Consider the following 15,792-nt stretch of genomic DNA (forward strand, 5'->3'; position numbering starts at 1 on the left):
GATTATTAAGAGTAAATGTGTTTCAGGCTGGGTTTCATTCAGGGTAACTAGTAGAGATTGATAGGATAAAACTTAAAATATATTTCGATATAATATGTATTACTCATGTGTAGATACCTTATCATCCAACCCTATATTTTTGTTAAAGTGTAAAGGAAATTATTAAACTTTTCATTATATCATTGTTATAGACTTGTTCACCTCCAAATATCTTGAACTTAATAAAGATATGAAAGTAAGGATATTGATGATAATGACAATTAGTAATACTAATTGTAATTACTAATTGTATTTGCTGATAGTAATTACTAATTGTCACTAAGTGCCTCATTAAGTGCCTAATAATCACAATGTTTCTTTACCCATCAAGCTACTAACATTTTAAGCACATTTTACAGATAAGGAAATTCATTCTCAGGGAAATTAACTACTGTGTTCGGTGTCATAGCGTAAGACAGTGTGAAAAGAATCACATCTAAGACAAACTTTTAAAAATCTAAACAAACAAACAAACAACAAATCCTTGGTGTTGGAACTGGAGGCATGGCTGAAGTAGTAGATAGAGCCTTAGTAGTAGTAAGAACCTGGGGACCTGAGGTCCCACCCAGTACCAGCACAAAATAAAATAAAAATACTCTGTTATTTACATGGGCATAAAAAAGAAACACAATGGTGGCACTAGAAATAACAAACAATTTTTAAGCAAGAGGTGATCTAAAATTCTAAAAGGATTGTTTAAAATTGTTTCTAAGACATTAAAAACATATTTTTCTCATTTTGTGAAGAACAGTCATTTAAAGAACAACTGCTTGCATGTTTAATAATGCTCCTGTGGGGGTGGGGGAAGAGGGAAAAACTGAGGGAAGGGGTAACAAGTTAGACAAGAAATGTAATCACTACCTTACTTATGTAACTGAAACCCCTCTGTACATCACTTTGACAATAAATTTTTTAAAAAAATAATGCTATTCAGTTAAATAAACTTAGGACTTAGTGCAGAATTATTTACAATGTTTAATTTCAATTTATATAAAGATCATCTACTTTGAGTATTTTAATCACTCTTTTAAAAGCTCCTCCTATCTAGGAGTATAATGTATGAAGTGTAATGTACATGAGAACTGCAGGTAATTAAGTTTTACTAAAATTGAGATTCCTGATAAATGCGTAGGTTTTAACTGCTCTGACACTACAAACTAAAGAGAATGGGTTAACTATTTAAGATGAAGAATATGCTAAAATTTGCTTTACTGTGGTAATTGCTTTACAATCCATATGAATCTTTTACATGTTACATAACTATACAAAATAAAATTTATTTTAAAATGACTTTTCAAGGGCAGCACAGATGCACTGTACTCATAATCTGACTTGTGGAACTGAAACTCCTTTGCACAACTACTTAAAAAATAAATACATATAACTTAAAAAACAGTTCTTCATATATAGTCTTTGTGTTTTAGCCTATTCTGTGTGATAAGAAATGTACTCATTATCTTGCCCATGTAATTGTAACCCCTCTGTACAGTATTTTCACAATAAAAATAAATAAATAAATAAAATTATAAAATACCAACAGCAATTCTAAATACTAATTTCTAGAAACTAAAAACTATTCCACACACACACACACACACACACACACACACACACACACAAATTCATATGTGTGGGGGCATATATGAATGCATACACCTTCCAAACTAGTCTTAGTTTAACTTTAAATAGCAGTAATATTTAACAACCAAATATCCTTACCTCAACCAGAAAAATAACTAAGCACCAAATTAGCACAAAAATCAAGTTCTTGTGGATGGTGATATATCGAAGGTATGTATTCCATGTGGTAACTGCTGGTATGCTCTCTACATCATCAAAAAAGCACTCCTGAAAAACAAATCACAGTTATCACAACGAAACAAGTTATCACAACGAAACAATAGCATTCCATAGCTGACATTGTAGTTTTTTTTGAAGGCATCAAAATCAGGAATATTGCTTTGAAGCTAAGTGAATTTTAATAAATATCTATCATTATGAATGCTACATGTGATGTCACTCAATAGCCAAATGATGTCCATTGGAGCAACACAACTTTTGGAAAACAGAGGTATTAAAACTCTCAAAAATTCTAAAACTATACATTGGGCTGCATAATTGTATTATTGTAGGCATTATATTATTAGTGCTCCTGTTCTGATCAAGTCAATGGTGCTGTGAAACTGGAATAAAGCATCATGGTTAAAAGGAGCAATTTTGGAGTAATAGGGGCTAGTATTTGAATTCAGATTCCATCACTGACATCCTCAGAGCTGTTTGAACTCACTCAAGTGTTTTAACTTCTCTGGGGTCTAGTGTCCTTGCCTGTGGATGAGGACCGTGATTTGACCTTCTAGCATAGCAATGGGGACTAAGCTATATGCTACCAGGCAGAGAAACAATCAAAAAGTAATCATTATTATTGGTTAAGGAAATCATTCTTTGCAACTAAATATACAGGCTCCAAATCGAGATAGTTAGATACTCACTTAGGTGTATACTAAAGCATACTGATGAATTATTCTTTAAGAAACCGTTTGAACATTATGGACGTACTGAGAGTATGTGCTTTGGGGAATCACCTATTCCTTCATTTCACAAAAGAAAAACTCTAGCCTGGAGATATTGAATGACTTGTGATTCTGCTTTTAAATAACTGATGCTGTTAAATATGTTAATTTATTACAACTCTTTCCATAATAAACAATCCAAGGCAGAGAAATTATCTAGTAAAATATAATTACCAGGTACCTGGGGCTCAGGCATGCAATCTTATTACTCAGGATGCTGAGGCCTGGAGGATCACAGCTGAAAGCCAGCTCAAGCAGAAAAGTCCTTGAAACTCTCTCTCTAAGATGCCCAGCATGGAAGCTGGTGGAAGCTTGGGGTTGCCATTGAACAGAGCAGTTGATGAAGGTGCGGAGCCTGGTGATCAATGCCAGCCCTTTGAACATTCTCACCCATCCCGTTCCAGCCCTTCCTTCACCCCTCCCTTCTTAATTTTTAGGTTTGGATTTTCTAGGTCTTAAACTTTATCCCAACTCCATTAAATGAAGGGCACAGGCTCCATATCTCATTGCATTCAATTTCAGTCTTGGAATTAGAGCAAAAAAAATTAATAGTTAATACGTACCTTTAAATCTTCTTCATTAATTTCTTCGCTGATGTCTATACCACTCTCTTGAGATAAGCGTCTGGAATAAATATCCATCTCCGTTAAGCTTGCCTGAGGAGCCAACGACATTTTTCTGGTGGAGGCTGTGGTCCTGCGATGAATGCTCGGGCCCTGGCTAGGTGAATGTGTCATTAAGTTCAGAACAGACTGTCTCCTCCGACCCTGAAACGTGGGGCCCGCGTTGATCATGTTGCTGCGAGGCAGAATTCCCTCTCCTGGCTCAGAATCTGGAACCAGGGACAGTCTTCTTGCTAGGGACTCATCAGAATCCTCTTCGATGCCGTTGATCTGTAAAGGAGGCTTCTGTGCCACTGAAAATTTCCTTACGGAGTTGATTGAATTGAGGATAGAGTTCTTTCTCTTTTCTCCAAACTCTCCAGTCTGCTTAAAAGATTGTTTTCTGGATTCATTCCAGGAGGCAGAAACGTCTCCTTCTAAGGAGAAACGGCGTAAGGTCTCCGTGAGGATTGAATTTCTTCTTTCCGCGCTAAATTGGTCGAAAGAATCAAATCCCATGAGTTTTGAACTAAAGTCCGGCCGTAGGTTTTGGAGTTCAGAAAATGTCCCGTAAAAATAGCTGCTACCCTCATGTAAAATTAATATTTTGTCAGCTTTCTTTAAATGTTCCATTTTAGAAGTGACCAAAATCCTAGTTTTGTTAGCCATCAATTTACAGACACAGCTTTAAGAATATAAAAAGATATAAATAAGATATCAATTTCATAAGTATTTCATTATAAAATATATGTATGTCGTTTTAGCAATATTTCACTATATAAAAATCTCTATCAAACCATTTTGTTACCGTACTTAAAGTGATTCTGATAGTAAATTCTCTATAATAAATAATCTGGAGCTTTTTAAATTCTACAGCATGAAACAGATGCTATATTGTAATGCAGAACAGACCCAGAAAGAAATTAAAATGTTGATATTTGGTAATGTCTTATTTCCAATAAAGCATTTACATTTTGTCTAGTTTACCTCCCCAGGAAACAGGGAGGCCATCTAAACTTCAATGCCTTCATCTCCACATATTTTCAAAAGGTCAGATCTACTTTGTTCCTTGACGTTTTCAATTGATTTCCTCTTATATTTCATGTTGAGCATATTAAGATTATAGTGACTGGTTTGGAAACTTCTGAGTAAAAATGAGAACTGGGAAGAATTTGGGTGGAGATTGCATTGGTGGGAGTTGGCATGCCATTCCCACAGCTCAGATGAGATATCTGGGATTTATGATGGACAAATTATTTTAATGTGTCAACACACACAATACACACACACAACACACACAACACACACAACATACACACAACACACACACAACACACAACACACACACATAACACACACACAACACACACAACATACACACAACACACATACAACACACAACACAACACAGACACAACACACACACAACACACACACACAGAAAATACCAAGCAAAATAAAGCCACAAAATTGTACCTTAGGGAAAAATAATGCCTGGACAAATGTTTTCCTTGGCTTTATGGATTTTTTTTGGGGGGGGGTCCAGTCGTGGGGCCTAAACTCTGGGCCTGGGCGCTGTCCCTCAGCTCTTCAGCTCAAGGCTAGCGCTCTACCACGTAAGCCACACCGCCACTTCTGGCTTTTATCTTTTTGCTTATGAGGTGCTGAGGAATCAAACCCAGGGCCTCATGCATGCAAGGCAAGCGCTCTACCACTGAGCCACCTTCCCATCCCTCCTGGCTTTATGCTTTAATGTAGTAGAATAAGGCCTAGATATTTAGTATATGATAAAAGAAAGAAAGCAGACATAGAATTATTTCACATCTCTTGAGGATATATAAAAGAAAAACCTGAACTAAAGCAAAAATTTGAATTCTAGGAAATAATGCTTCTAGGAATAATGATACCATACATACTATAATGATACCATACTATACATACAAGTATAGCCTTATTCGTTGAAAATTATTTCTAGTAGAGGGTAATAGTTACTCTCTTAATAACTATTTTATAGTCCATAAAACCACTTTGAAAGTTTGAAATCAAGTCACATAACTAACTCCTGCTTTTAGGGACTTCACACCTATTAAATTCTACTAGGATATCCATGGAATATAAACCCTGAGCTTTGTGTGACTGAGATCTAAGGAAACATTGAAGTGGCTGCTTAGTTGAGTAATCACTATTAAACCACTAAGCCATTCTGCTGTGTTCTTCCGTTAATAGCTTACCATCTAAAAAGAGAGAGAGAGAATAAAATACTCTAACAACTAAAGTAAGTAAAAATTTTAGGTATAATAAACAATACAAATAATAAAAGATTTGTCACAGACTATACATACAGACATAATAGTTGCTCTAATACTATAGCATTGTAAGAAATAGATTTACCAAATGGTAACCAGAAAATGTTTTAAGTGATCTTTAACTACAGAGTCACAATAATGTGGGTACATATGCTTACAAGAGATAAAATGTCCATAAAATGTAGAGGCTATAGTAATTTTTGTCCTTTAATATTAGCATCATAAGTAACTTATTCAAATAACATACCTTTCAAATATTTGTTTTTCAGTTAGAACATCTAGGTGTCCAAAAGGAGAGTCTAAGAGGTACAAATCAGCATCTTTGTATACTGCTCTAAAAAGAAAATTGAAATTAAATTAGATTTTCCTCAACATCTCTCATTACATTTAATACACATGATATTTTTAGACAGTCTACTACATACATTCATGGAAATAACACTTAGAAACACAGGGCAAAGTAGCCCTGGTAGAAGCTTCTTTCATGTATGACTTTAATAGTGTAGATTATATCAAATGAAGGTTAAAGAGACATCATGAGTGATTTTTATGGCTTTTAATAACACTTTTAAAAACAACACTAAAACAAATGCTAAAGAAGTTTTGTTGACTCTAAGTAGCATAAATGAGCACAAGTTACAGACTGACTTGCATGATATAATTCAATTTGAAATAACAAAATAACAATAGTATTTATTTAGAGGCAGGAATCACAGGCTGGAAATGCTAAGAAGTCACTGCCCTTCAACGAGCTCCCATTTTGCTGAGAAAACAATGAAAGGAGACTATTTCAACGGCAAAATGTAAAGACAACCAACAAATGGGATCCCTTAGAGAAATTATATTTTAGTGATTTTCAAAGTGATAAGTACAATCACCAAATTGATAACAGTGGTTGTGGCTTTATAACCGATGCTTCATTTTGCTCTGTATTGTCTGTCTTTGAGACCCTTTTGAGACCCTTACATAAACTTTCAAAAAAGAAGGAAAGGAAAACAAAAGAAATGCTTGGGAAAGGGTTAACAGCAGCCTTTTATTCAAATTATGCATATGGCAAAGAAAGAACTGGTTCTTAGCTAACACCTTGGAAATGACCTCTCCACCTTCAAATATCCTGCCTGCTAAGAGTGTTTCTATATGCATGAGGCTTTGACCACATGGCATTAGTTTGACATCTGGGAGCTGGAGAAGAGATAACTAATATCTGAAGACACTGTGCACCTATGAAACTGATCTAATCAAGAGCTCTGGACCCCAAGGCTCAGGCAAGCTTCTACATTTGCAAAATGCATCATTGTTGACAGAATAAAGTGTTATGCATGAAAATCCTTAGGAGAGACAACTAGATCTCTGCCTGGGATTTCCTAAGCTCTGCTTTTCCATGTTGCTGATTCTAACCTGCAGCCCTTCTCCATAATTAATCACATCCCTGAGTGTAATGGCAAAAAAAAGGAAAGGATAAATAATTGAGAACAGATATTTGTATGCATTTTACTTTTTTAAGTTATGAAATAAATTTTCACAAGTAAAAACTCCACTGAGTTGGTTTAAAAAAGTCATGAGATAATCTCATCAAAACATTTAAATGCTTCAGGTAATATTGTTAAAGTTTAAAGTAAACATAAAAATCTAAAAGAACCTTGATGTTGTAAATTACTTGGAAGACGGTATGGGAGGGCAAAGGTCTCCACCAAAATGTGACTTCAAGGTCTTTCTTTGTCCACATTATGTGCTTGTCTCTCTGCTATGGTCTCAATACAATTTCTCCAAAACTCATACTGGAGTTTCACTTCCCTTGTAAGGTATTAGAAAAGAAGAAACATAATCCAACTACCATGTTTAGAGATGTTATCTGTGAAAGGACCTAAGATAAGCATCAAGACTGAGTCCTTATAGTGAGATTATCGTGACTTCATGAAAAAAGAGAGAGAGAGATCAAGAACTATCACACACACACACACACACATGCACATGTGTGTGCACACACACGTTCCCTGTTTCTTACAATGTGATTCACTGTATTGTCTTAGGACTCTGACAAGTCTTCTTAATTTAGGTCAGAACTGTGGATCAAAAGAAATCTCTTTTCTTTATGATTTACCTAGTCTGTGCATTATTAGTAACAGAAAAAAGACAGCTTATTCTCTATCTATGAACACAGTTTCTAAAGTGCTTACAAATTATATTCTTATAATACACAGGTACAATTCTGAAAGCAAAAACAATTTTAGTCACAATTTAAAATGTGTGTGCATTACAACAGGAGCAAATCTTAAATAGGTAAATACAAAAGCTATGTTGAATGTCTAGAAGCCAAATGCTAAACTTTACCTGGATCTAAAATGGAATGCTTAAGGCTAAGTCTCTGGTTCAAGATTTGCTCATTAATCTGTTCATCCACTTCCATTTTTTAAATCTATTACTTTACAGTATAATTTCAAGATCAAGGCATAGATTAGTATAGAGTCAAGTTGACCTGGCTCACATACTGACTCTTTTTTTCTGTATGGTTATTCTTACCCTGTGTGCCTTTTGACAAGTTAAGTCCTATCATCCTCTATTACCTCCTGGAATTTTCTTTGCAAAGTTGTATTGAAAATTTAGATTATACACACACACACACACACACACACACACACAAACACACGATACTACACTGCACCTGACAATGGCAGTAGGCACTTGCATCAAGTACTTAGTGACCTTTTTTTTTTTTTTTTGGTTGTTTCAGCTTTTGGAAGCAGGAGAAAAGAGAAAGGAGCCAATTCATCAGTTAATTAATGTGATCTTTCAACAACCTTGGAAACACAGTGGGAAGAATTTTGTTTGAATAAAACTATAGGAACATTTGACATCCCACATCTCTAATCATTGTTTTTAAACAGAAAGTTACAATTTAAAATGATATTTACTTATTGACCAAAATTAACTATATGTGCTCCTGCATAGACCAAACACGTCACTCCCAAAGTATCTCCGACTTCCACAATGTCAGGTGTGCTTGTCTCATTTTACTTTAGAGATTACAAACATTAAGCTTACTTTCTTCATTTGCTTCACTATTTCTGTTATAATAATTATTAATAACCTTTTTGAAAAAAATGCATGTTTGTCTGAACTAAAAAACATAAGTGGAAGCCTAAAGCAGTTATGTACATGCATTGAGGAGAATGGAGAAAAGGAAGTGTAGGATGGTATTAACAAATTTATCTTCACTTTTCTTAATCTCTGAAGAATTTCAGTTTTCTGTTTGTAGTAAACCACATCATAAGGCAAACAGATGCACAAGTACAAAAATAAGGAAATGTGCTTTGGAAAAATGTCATCATCTTCAAATCTGAACATTATGTCATTATATTATTAGTAATTAGATGATTAGGATTAGATAAAGTAATAAAGGTTGAGCTCCAATGATTGGATACTGGTGGCTTTAGGACAAAAGAGAGAGATTAATGTACTTGGGCATGCACTGCAAGTACTTGCAAACACACACACACACACACACACACACACAATACACAAAGGTTTCTTGTTTTGTCATGGGATGATCTATGCATCTTTACCAATTCTCAGTACCATATGATTAACTATAGTTCTTAACTCACTAGCCATATGCTCCTCCCACGAAATTTTCAACTCCTGAAACAGAATATAAAACAATAATAGAGAAATGTCTCTAATATTTTCCACACATGATATATACATCAAATTTTTTTGGGGGGGTCCGGTCGTGGGGCCTGAACTCTGGGCCTGGGCGCTGTCCCTCAGCTGTTCAGCTCAAGGCTAGCGCTCTACCACTTGAGCCACAGTGCCACTTCCGGCTTTTTTCTTTTTGCTTATGTGGTGCTGAGGAATCGAACCCAGGGCCTCATGCATGCAAGGCAAGCACTCTACCACTGAGCCACCTTCCCAGCCCCATACATCAAATTTTTTACTGAACCAATAATCAAATATTCACCTTGCTAAAGAAATTCTTGCACGTTGACCTCCACTCAGTGTGATTCCACCTTCTCCAAGAACTATGTTGTCTTTCTCTGCAAACTTGGAGATATCCTATTACCAAAATCAAAAAGTTAAAGTGGCATTCATGGTTCATTGACTCTAAAATTATAAAATGCATCTTCCTTCAAATGCAACTGGGTATCATTGCTTTATCCACAGCTGAAATTTTAAATACTTCATCTAAAGTTTTTAATAAAGATTGCTTAGTAGAGATTGCTCTAAGAAGTAAAATTTCATTCTCATTTTATAATGTTGTTCATGGTCATTAATAACAATTGAATAGAAAAGTAAAATAGACATATTTGTGGGTATAATAATATATATGTAGATTAGCCATAGATCCCTTATACAACCCCAATCACTATGACTATGCCAAAGTTCACTTACCTCCAATTTACTCTTTCAAGGACAATTGAAATGAAATTTCACTATATTATTTTCTTAATAAAGGATAAAAGTATGTTTAGTCTTGAGAAGCCTTGATATCTATTTTTAAATCTCATGTCATGAAAATTCACAAAATAACAGGAAATTAAATAAATTTTAACAATTCAAATAGAATATTTTAAATTCAAAACAAAACTTGAGCAAAGTAGGAAACATATATGGCTCAATCTTTCTAAGCACTGACAATCACTACTAAAGGACAAGCCATGTTGTTACTATACTAATACTATTTTTAGTCGGTATCAGAAATAATAATTTTTTTAAAAATCATTTTACTTTCTTGTGGTATATTGGAAATATTTCACTTGCTGTATAACACTAGATATGCTCTTTATTTAATTTATAGTATATATTTTAAGATTCTGAATGTTTAAAGTGTTGAACTTTTGTCTTAGCAAAAGAATTAATTATGCGGTGGTTTGCTTTGTGTACCATTCTTTTAATACTTGTGATAGTAGCAAAATTAATTTATTTTAAAATAAAAACTATAGCGTTTAAAGGTCCATATTTTGTTTCTGTTTTTGTGAACTAATAAAATGTGTTTAATTTGTGAGTGAGAGAGAAAGAGAGAGAACAAATAGTTTAACAATAACGGGGCGGGGGGGGCGGGGAGGAGGAAGATAGCCTGTTTGAAGCTTTGTCTCTACTAACCACTAACAAGTAGCTTTGGGACAGACTCTGCCAGAGGACAATACAGTAGTATTTTCCTTTGACAGTTGTAAATACTTGAAGTGACCTAATACTTGATAGAATAATACTAGTCCATAATGTACTCTCAGGCACTACTGATTCCTAGAATTTTCTAATGAAGATTTCCCAGTGATCTGAACATTGTATTCCTTTCCATTTGGTCTTGAGTAGAATGTTTACTCAATGGGGTTATGTGCCCCCATTTTCTCATTAGAGAAAATACAGATTCTTAAGGGCTAATGGCATAGCCTTTATTACAGAGAATATACAAGGGATCATGTATAGATAAACACTGCACTTAGAATCAAATGCCCAGGTCTTCATGATCTTGACAGATGTACTGCTATTGGAACTGCCATGCATGTAGCCATGTGCTATTAAACTAAAAGTCAAGTTTTAGGAAGTGACTCTTACTTTTTTTTTGTCTGAACTCTGGGCCTGGGCACTGTCCTTCAGCTCTTCAGCTCAAGGACAGTGCTTTACCACTTGTGCCACAGTGCCACTTCCAGCTTTTTCTGCTTATGTGTGTAGCTGAGGAATCAAACCCAGGACCTCATGCATGCAAGACAAGCACTCTACCACTGAGCCACCTTTCCAGCCCCAGAAAACTGATTCTAAAAGATGAAGTCAAAGTAGATATGATGTCTCAGACAGAATCTTGAATTCTTTGCTCATCTTGCAAATACTATCAACTGCTAAGTTGGCCATTCAGTTTTTGTTTTGTTTTATTTCACTCTGTGCTATATTTTATTGTTCCTCTTAAAACATTATTATAAAATAATTGTGGGTGAGATAGAAGGTTGCTTTGCTTTTAGGATGACCACATAATAGTTGGCTTGAAATTGCCACTAGACTATGTTTTAACAGTAAAAACAAACATATTCAGCTAATTATAATCAAGATACATTATCTACATGGATAGAAATGTCATAATGAAATCCATTATTTTGTACAATTAGTATATGCTAATAAAAACAATTATATGCCCAAATTATGACATGTATGCAACATTTAAAACTATATAAGTACTGATCATTAACAATCTTATGTATATACATGTACAAATTAATTTAAATGAGGGAAAGTATATACATATATATATATATATATATTTCATCTATATACAGAAGCTTACAGTTTTGTATCAGAATGATGCTGAGAAGGATGAAGGGAAAAAAAATCCCAAAAAACTTTGTCAAGGCCCCTAACAATGCAGTTTAATAAAACAGGGATGTTTCCATGCGAAAATTTCTGTCTAGGAGAGATATTAGTATCTTTCCTAAATACAAAAATAAAGGATTCCTGTATCTGAAAAGTTTTAATATTCTGAGGTACGGTTTCTGGCCTCTTTTCTGAACTATCATACTTGTGAAGTGAGAGGTAGGTATACACTTGGATAACTTTAATAAGCACTAAAAAGATCATAACGGGAAGCTGCTGTTACAGAAATGCCACCAAACAGTGGTGAAACCTGGAGGTAAATTTGGATTGTTCACATTATTTGTAAAACAAATACACTAGTAATACCAATATCCTGCTATTAATGCAAGTACCTGTTCTGATTACCTAGTTTATTGTTCATTTGCAGATTTCTTCATTAGTGTTTGGCTTTCTCTATTTGATTTAACATAAACACTCTGTTTAAACACTGTTAAACATTTATCTTTGCCGACTCTTACGGGCACTCAACTCTGGTAATATATTTGTCTTTGAGGGTGTTGGTTTTCTGACATCACAATAGATTGTCCCTTATGTGAAAGTTACAATCTAAAGAAAGATATAATGCTTTGTGCTAACACAAGTTTTTGTAAAGCCCATAAGAGCATGCACTGCTCACAGAAACCTTATACCTGGGGATATATGTTGTTTCTCTTTAATCACACTATAAATTCCCCAGCATTCTTTTTGAAGTAATCTACACAAAAGATGGAGGGAAACTTGCATCCATTGGATTTAAGGTACTAGGTATGATTTGACCTCATAAAAAAATTAACTGCCGGGTTTTTTTTAATGAAACAAAAAAATGTAGTCATTTATAAACTATTGTGATCAATTATTTTTCTCATTGAATGAGACCTTAAATTTTTTTCTTTCAAATTATTCTCCACTACCATTTCAGTTTTTACTCATCTGCTCAGCATAAGATTAAAAAATCAAATATTTGAATCATTAGCTCTTAGATGTGATCCCTAAGCCAATTACTAGCATGAGTTGAGATCTTATCAAAATATGCTGCTCCTATGCTTACTCAGAAAAAGTTGGCCAATGCCCAAGAATATGCATATTAGTCCTTGATGTCAGTGTCGTCCAGTGTTTGAGCTGCTCATCAGAATACTTACTCTTTTGGTCTGACTTTTTTTACAATACGCTAAGTTAAAAGGCAAAGGGCAATTTCAAAGGATTCTGTGCACACAACACCCTGGGTTTGTTCAAGATAGTAAAACACTTGAAAATACTCAGATAAAGACTAGTAGAGAGAGTCAAAGTTTTTATATATTTATTTTATTTTATGTGTTGTTTTGGTCGTGGGCCTGAACGCTGGACCTTGGCGCTGTCCCTCAGCTCAAGGCTAGCACTCTGCCACTTGAGCCACAGCACCACTTCCAGCTTTTGCTTCTTATGTGGTGCTGAGGAATCGAACCCAGGGCCTCATGCACAAGGCAAGCGCTCTACCACTGAGCCACCTCACCAGCCCCAAAGTATTATTTTAATGTATGTAATAAAAATTCATTTATTATTAAGGAGCATATAACATACCCAATGGGATTTGTGTCCTTTTTACATGTTTATCAATTTACATATTTAAAAATCAGTTAAAGTTTACTAGCTAACATTATTCAACCAGACCAAAAAACCCAGAAGTTGTTAAGGAAGATTTGCTAATAGAACACGGATAACTCTGAATTGAACATATAACAGGACAAAAATACAGGATGTTATTATATTGAAAGAAAGACAGAGAGAGAACTTGAAAGAAAGAGTAGAGTGTTACAGTTAATGGTCCTGGGTAATTTTGCAATATTTACAGAGTACATTTGAGCTTCCTGTAACTTTGAAGGTAGGAAAATACCATAAACTTATTTTATGGCTGGCTTATCACTTTCAGAACAACCTTGACACTGCAGATGTTTGTGGTAGGGGTAAGAAGTTAGGACTAAAGGAACATGAACATTAGGGTAATGTCATTCAGTAAAGCATTTCTTTAACAGTAAATCATCAGATGTTTAACACTCATGTTATTAACATTTAAAAATCACTGAATATTATATCTCTAAATATTTGTGCTTCATGCACAAGGAGTTGGACAAGAGGAGGGAGTTGTGAGTGGAAACAGAAGGAAGCAGTAGGGAGCCAAGGAAAAGGAAAAGGCAGAGTGGATGAGAGAATATAAGAAAGTTAAGAAAGTATTACAGAGGGAGAGAAAATGTGAAAATGAATTAAACATTTCACATCTATCTACTGTTGATGTGGGTATGTGTCTCCGAAAGCAACAGAGAGCTGTATGATATCTATTGGCAGAAATAAATTTCCACAGAAGAAAATAGACAGTAAAAGGTTCCTAAATTAAAATTGGGGTTCTGTTTATTAGTTAAGTTAATTTGTTGATCTAAGTTAAACTTCATCTAAAGAGAGCTATGCCTAGAAATACTGGTTAGGGGCAGAAGCCTTGCTAGAAAGCATGAGAAGTGAGAATTTTACTTAACTTGCAAAAAAATCATTCTCCTTCTCTGCCTGGTATTAACCAGAGTTTGGGCAGAAAACGAATTCTAAAACAAGTTTACCGGAATTGACAAAAGTACAAAAATGGGTGCTCTCGGCTTTTGGTCACTAATATTAAACTCATTTTATATTTGTCTATATTGCCATATACTTGTATATGTATGGACTCATAAGGGAAACTGCTAATATCCCTGTTTTTGTTTAGTACATAGATTCATAGCATTTTCAAGAAGAGCTGTAGAGGGCAGTGATTTAATTGAATGTGTTTGAGGACATATACTAAGGACTAAAATCCTAAGTAGAATTTCCTGGAGTCCACTACAGCTGAAGAGCTGTATAGGAACTGTGTTACAACATTTATGTCAAACATGCTAGAGATTTAGAACAAATAATCTGATTGATTTCCTTCTGTTTCCACATTAGATCCATGCAACTATAGATTTCCGGATAGTATATTTCAGAATTTCAAAATACTCATGCAATCTAGTGGATTGTTATGGGGTATTTTTTTAAGATTTCTGTACATGATTTTTACTTAATTTGCCTAAGAATTGGTATTTAGAAGCTGTTAACTCTCTAGTTATTTTCTCTAAGTGCTTAACCAAAATGCTGAGAGAAATCCAGTGCCTGCAATGCATGAGACTCCTTGGTACTTTCTTCGTACACTGGTAGGTGATCATATATTCGGTCCTACTCTGAATTTCCTCAAATCTAAAGGTCCATATTGTAGCTTCTGTTTTGTAGTTCATTTCCTTAGGAACAGGAGACGGGCTTTGTACTTAAGCACTCATTGCCTCTGACCTTCCTGCCACAATCCATTGAGGCTCAAAGCTGTCTTTGGACCAGGCTTGTCCTTGTGCTGACTGCTCACGAGATCTTGGACTTCCATTTTAAATTTGAGGCTTTAGGGAAGGAAAAAGAGATTCTCCCCAAGGGGAAAGAGAGAAAAAATAATTTGGGAAGAAATCGATAAAGAATTTTTCTGACTTACCTAATTCTCAAATGAGTTAAGAAAGGTGAGTGGTTTTCCCAAGATTTGCTTATTTAGGATTGTGATCGCTGGAAGGCACCATGTCCATGAAAACAAATATACTGCTAAACATTTTTTAAGTTGGTCATGGAATTCTTAATACCATTCATACACAGGTTGTTTTTATAATATTTACAAATGGAAAATTCATAGTGGGGGGGTGTTTTAACATGGGATTTGAACTCAGGGCCTTGCACTGCCCAAGAAAGAACAAGGCTTGTAGAAAACTAAAGCTAGATCCTTATATATCATCCTGCACCAGAATCAACTCCAAATGGATTAAAGACCTCGGAGTCAAAGCAGACACTCTGAAAACATTACAGGATGGAATAGGAGAAACCCTAGGTCTCCTTGGCACAGGCTGAAATTTTCTTAATAGAGACCCA

At 34.9% G+C, this 15,792-nt stretch overlaps 1 protein-coding gene across 1 annotated transcript in view; it reads right to left on the minus strand.

The window, feature by feature from the left end:
• The window catches only part of Cftr (cystic fibrosis transmembrane conductance regulator (ATP-binding cassette sub-family C, member 7)), a 142,997-nt gene that overhangs the window by 53,882 nt on the left and 73,323 nt on the right, over window positions 1–15,792 (minus strand). The window contains exons 13-16 of the mRNA XM_013019916.1: window positions 9,476–9,570; window positions 5,765–5,851; window positions 3,173–3,896; window positions 1,759–1,887 (exon numbers count right to left, since the gene is read on the minus strand). Of these exons, the coding sequence (XP_012875370.1) occupies window positions 1,759–1,887; window positions 3,173–3,896; window positions 5,765–5,851; window positions 9,476–9,570 (1,035 nt within the window). The remainder of the gene's footprint in view (window positions 1–1,758; window positions 1,888–3,172; window positions 3,897–5,764; window positions 5,852–9,475; window positions 9,571–15,792) is intronic.

This window comes from Dipodomys ordii, unplaced genomic scaffold, assembly GCF_000151885.1.
Source record: "Dipodomys ordii isolate 6190 unplaced genomic scaffold, Dord_2.0 Scaffold48, whole genome shotgun sequence".
Classification (NCBI taxonomy): Eukaryota; Metazoa; Chordata; class Mammalia; order Rodentia; family Heteromyidae; genus Dipodomys; species Dipodomys ordii.